This window comes from Octopus bimaculoides, chromosome 20 (assembly GCF_001194135.2).
Source record: "Octopus bimaculoides isolate UCB-OBI-ISO-001 chromosome 20, ASM119413v2, whole genome shotgun sequence".
NCBI lineage: Eukaryota > Metazoa > Mollusca > Cephalopoda > Octopoda > Octopodidae > Octopus > Octopus bimaculoides.
The window spans coordinates 21,168,050-21,173,103 of record NC_069000.1 but is presented as its reverse complement, the minus strand read 5'-3'; the positions used below and the strand labels follow the sequence as shown (position 1 = coordinate 21,173,103).

The 5,054-nt window shown below is 33.1% G+C and overlaps 1 protein-coding gene across 3 annotated transcripts in view; it reads left to right on the top strand.

Annotated features, from left to right (window-relative positions):
* Positions 1 to 5,054, top strand: part of LOC106874788 (centrosomal protein of 164 kDa) — a 105,782-nt gene that overhangs the window by 65,474 nt on the left and 35,254 nt on the right. For 2 of the 3 annotated variants that reach the window (XM_014922644.2, XM_014922652.2), the window contains 3 exons: positions 1,050 to 1,147; positions 2,612 to 2,717; positions 4,669 to 4,788. In XM_014922644.2, coding sequence (XP_014778130.1) covers positions 1,050 to 1,147; positions 2,612 to 2,717; positions 4,669 to 4,788 — 324 coding nt within the window. The remainder of the gene's footprint in view (positions 1 to 1,049; positions 1,148 to 2,611; positions 2,718 to 4,668; positions 4,789 to 5,054) is intronic. The other variant, XM_052975154.1, reaches the window with a different exon arrangement.

Sequence of the window (5,054 nt, the reverse complement as noted above, 5' to 3'; positions counted from 1 at the left end):
ATATAATACAGAATGGGACAAGAACACAAAACATCCAGATAGTTAAGTGATACAAGAAAGGGACCACAAAACATCCAGATAGACGATACAAAGAAAACAAAGACGGGTCATTCTTAGTTTTCTTTCTTCAGTCGAGATCCAGATTATCTTTGCAATTTCGGCTGGTTATTCTTGATATTGCTTCAATTTGGCCAGCCCCAAGGAAAAACTAAGCTAAGAGCATTAGATTCCTTGGAAGAAAACAGCGAATGTATACAGAAACAAGGACGGGAAAAAACGAACAAAGTTACATATATGTTTAAATTGTGGATGCATAAGTATGGTACAGTGGTTAAGAAGTGCACATTGTAATTATGAAATCTCAGGTTTGATCCCATTGTGTGGTATTTTGAATTCTGAATAGTATCTTTTATTATACCCTCAAACTGACCAAAGGCCTTGTGAGTGTAAAATTGAGTTGATGGGAACTGAGAGAACATTCAGCAGATGGATTGTACTTGTAATTTAGATATGCAGCCTTGTCCCATTGTATCACCTTGATTCATCCTGAAAATTACATTACAAGTACATGTGTTTCTGGAATAGTCAGTTGGCTAATTCAGTGAGTAGGTAGTTCAGTTGATGAAACAACTGACTACTTATCATTGAAACCAATGAAGGATCAATCATTTGTTTATATGATAAATATTAAATGCTTGTGTTTATACATTATGTTTTTGTCTAAGTATTTTCCATTTTCCAATGTTGGCTGCCAGGAGGCTGTGGCTATTATAAATTAACATAACTCTCTGAGTGGTTGGCGTTAGGAAGGGCATCCAGCTGTAGAAACTCTGCCAAATTGGATTGGAGCCTGGTGTTGCCATCCGATTTCACCAGTCCTCAGTCAAATCGTCCAACCCATGCTAGCATGGAAAGCGAACGTTAAACGACGACGATGATGATGATGATGATGGTCCCAGGGGAATAGTGGGAAATCTAGTTTGTATTGATGGTAGGAATAGATGGAATGGTGGTTGAGAGTGTAATGTCTGTTCATGTTTACATTCTAGAATAAAGAGACCAAAGTTAAAGAACTCAAAGCAATCTTTCTGAAAGAAGAACTTGAAGAAATTGAGAAAATTGAACAAGAGAAAGAAGACAGGATCAAGTATGACTTGAGTTTTTGTTGTAACTTAATGTCTTATAATTGGTTTTCATAACTTTTAAATTAATTGAATCTCTAAATGTTTAGGATGAGTCATTAAGGAAATTATAATTTTTAGACTATTAATCACCTCTTTAAATATTAGACTATTAAACACCTCTTTAAATATTAGTTTCAAATTTTGGCACAAGGCCAGCAATTTTGGGGAAGGGAGAAAGTCGATTTCATCAAACTCAGCTATAGTTTAAACTATAGCTTCAATAAGATAAGTATTGAATTTATTTTCAGTAATATTGTTAAATGTTTTTCTTTTATTTATTGGTAAAATAAGTATTTTTATATAAATTCATTTGATATTTATTGTTAGTCGATATATATGCATTGATTTTATTATTATTATTGTATTTTGACCTAAAGATTAGCTATATTTTTGAATAGAATTTATTTTCGATCGATTTATTTTGAATCGATTTTATTTTTATTTTATTTTCTATTTGAAAATATGGTTATGAAACACGTGTAGTCATTTTTACTATTTTAATATTTATTACTTTGTACTTTTTTGATTTTTATTATTGGTCTTTATAGTGTATTTACTTATTAATTTTTTCTATATATGATAGTAGATTTTCATGGATGAATTAAATAATTGTGTTTTTTTTCTCTAAATTATATATATATATATAAGGGGAAAAGCTAATAGAAGAAAATGGAGAATAAGTGGATGTAATTACTGATTTTATTTGCATGTTGTAGAAAGATGTACAAGTAAATTGGAAGTTGAAAGCTCAAAAAGTCAAGAAAAATCGTAAGAAGAACATACATATATGTTTCTGTCAAAACCAAGAAGTAGATAGGATTTTCCAAACATGTTTAACGTCAAGAAAATTGCCACATTCATACTATTTTATAATTGGACTTTTTCAGAGTTTCAAAAAGAGCTAACTCCACTTAGGTAATCATTATATCTTTTTCTTGACATTAAGCAACATGTCTGGAAGCTCCTATCTACTTATTGGTTTTGACAGAAACATATATGTATGTTCTTGCATTTTTTTCTTAACTTTTTTGAGCTGTCAACTTCCAATTTATTTCTAATGATTTTTAAAAAAATGTCATCTTTCTGCAATATGCAAATAAATCATCCATTTATTCTCCATTTTCTTCTACTTATTTTCCCTCTATATTAATCATTTCAGTAATCCTAAACATATACAGATAACTTTATCATTATATGATACGGATTGAACCAGTGGAATACTTTGGCTTATATAATTCCTAATGAGGACTTAACGTCCTCAAATTAACTAACTACACTCTCTCACACACACACACACACACACACACACACACACACACACACACACACACACACACACACACACACATACATGTATACACACATGCACATATCTGTCATCATTATATTTTATCAATTTATTTCTCTTTTGTCATTGTTTGTTAAAGATCAGTACAACAGGAACTTGATGACCAACTGTCCAAGTTAAAATCTGAGAACCAAAAAATTTATGAAAAAGAGAAAGAAAAAATTATGCAGACCTTAAATCAAAAGGTAAGATTGGAGTTTGGTTGGTTTAGTGACACATTTGTTGGCTTCTTAGGATTAAAAGAAACTAACCTTGTTATTGTGTCCAGTTGTAATAGTTGTCCAGTTAGATGAATTACAAGCCAATTCACTCAAACCAACTATTACAGAAATGACCAGTTATTCTAACCTAGAATAGAGAATAGGAAAACTCCTAGAACTAAGCAAATAGAAGTCTTGCAAGAAATCTTACACAATTTACACAAATTTGTACACTTTAATATGTCTGTATATGGAGGCAAGCAAAACCATGTGGTTAAAAAAATCTATTTTGCATTTAAATAGTGGCAGGTTTAGTGTTTTTGCACAGCACTTTGGGCAAGTGTCTTCTGTTACAGACTTGGATGAAATTAAGTCTTGTGAATGAAGGTATATGGATGTCTGTCAGAAGGAGGATTTCTGTTATTGGATTATTGCCCAGTTTAACATTTCCACCTAACCTTTGGGTACATTTAACAAAGCCCATTCTGTTGTGAGCATTTGAACCAGAGCACTAGTTGTGGGGTTAACATTCTCCCATCAATCTCAGATAGCTAGGAGAATGTTATGGGCATGTCCTTCTAATTTAGCTATAAGTATAATGAATTTATTTAAGCAAGCAAAATGAGGTTTCACGAGTAGTTTTACTCGACTAACTCAAATTTGTACATTCTAACATGTCCATATATGGAAATGACATTGATGCTTTAGATACAGGCCCATTGTCTGACTTTGGTGCCTGGGGGTGCTTCAGAATATTCTGGGTGGGCACTAATTTGTATTGCAGGAAAAATTTTGTAAACTGTACTTTCTAAATTTGAGGGTGCACCGTTGAATAGTGAGGGGCAGTGCTGTTCAGTGTGCCCCCTTAGCAATGGGCATGTTTAGATAAGTCTTTGATTGGAACCTATTGTTAATGAGCTCCATACAATGGAATAATGGAAGGTGGATTTTGTTACTCAACAAATCAGAAATAAGTAAATGCCATGTAGGCGCACTAACAAAATATTTTACAGTTACTCCACTCTATGCTTCTTAAATTTTTGACCCTTACAAGATGACTAAGCTAATCTTATAGCCTAATGTTTTTGTCCTAGAAAGGGGAGATGGTTAGGGCTGATCACCTCCAGAGTTTAACTGCAGTATGCAATATATTTTTATTCTTTAATAGTTTCATTCATTGGACAATGGCCTAGCTGAGGCACAGCCTTCTAGGGTATAATCAGTAATACTAATCCCAGTGCTTATTTTACCAATTAGGGTAAAGGGTTAAAACCCCCTTCAATCACGACTGACCATGAGATGACACCTAAAAAGTTCCCCTCCGAGGCACAAGTCCAAGCAAGGTTGTTTATGGATGACCAGCAGTCACCCTTGTATATCAGCCTCTCCTCTCCACATCACTGATCTTACCCAATGGAAAGGCAAAGGCCTATACAGCTTGGCATCAGTGATGTCACAGCTCATTACAGCTGAGTGAACTGGAGCAATATGAAATAAAGTGTCTTGCTGAAGAACACAACACACAGCCTGGTTCAGGAATCAAATTCACTACCTCATGATTGTGAGCCTGACTGCTTTTATTTTTATTGATCTCTGAAAAGTGAAAGCAAGATCTGAAATCAGAATGTAAAGAGACACAGCGAAATATTAGAAGGTATTTTGTCTAGTACTCTTCCAATTCTGCCATCCAACAGATTGGATTTCAGTCAGTTATTGTTTGGACTAAAAGACCAAATATACTTCTGGTGTCTGACACATGTTTTGTCAAAAAGCATGTTAGCTGTATCATATACAAATACACAGAGGACAATAAGCAGCTTAGTGAACACAGAGCTGAGTCAGTATACAGATACATCCATCCATCCAATAGAATAGAGTCAGTAAGTGGAGAACTGTAAAAGTTAATTAATTCTACTTTATTACTACTTAACTGTAGGAGTTAATGCAGTCACTAGATTCTCAAGAAAGTTTGCATGAAGACAATAGCATGATGGAATCTGAGAAAATAAAAATGTCTAAAATACAACAAAATGCTGTTGAACATCTTAATCGTGAGGTTTGTGACACTTCAGTTTCTATGTATATACTATTTATTGTTCTATATACCATATCTGTATATGTGTGTGTGTGTGTGTGTGTGTGTGTGTGTGTGTATATATATATATATATATATATATATTAAAGATAAATAAAAATGAAAATGCCACTTTAAAAAAAAATTTTTTGGGTGTTTTGATTAATTTACATCACATGTTTCGGTTTTTTTGAAAAACCTTATCAAAAATGAGTATAAAATATGTGAGAAGAGAAGAGGGCTATTAA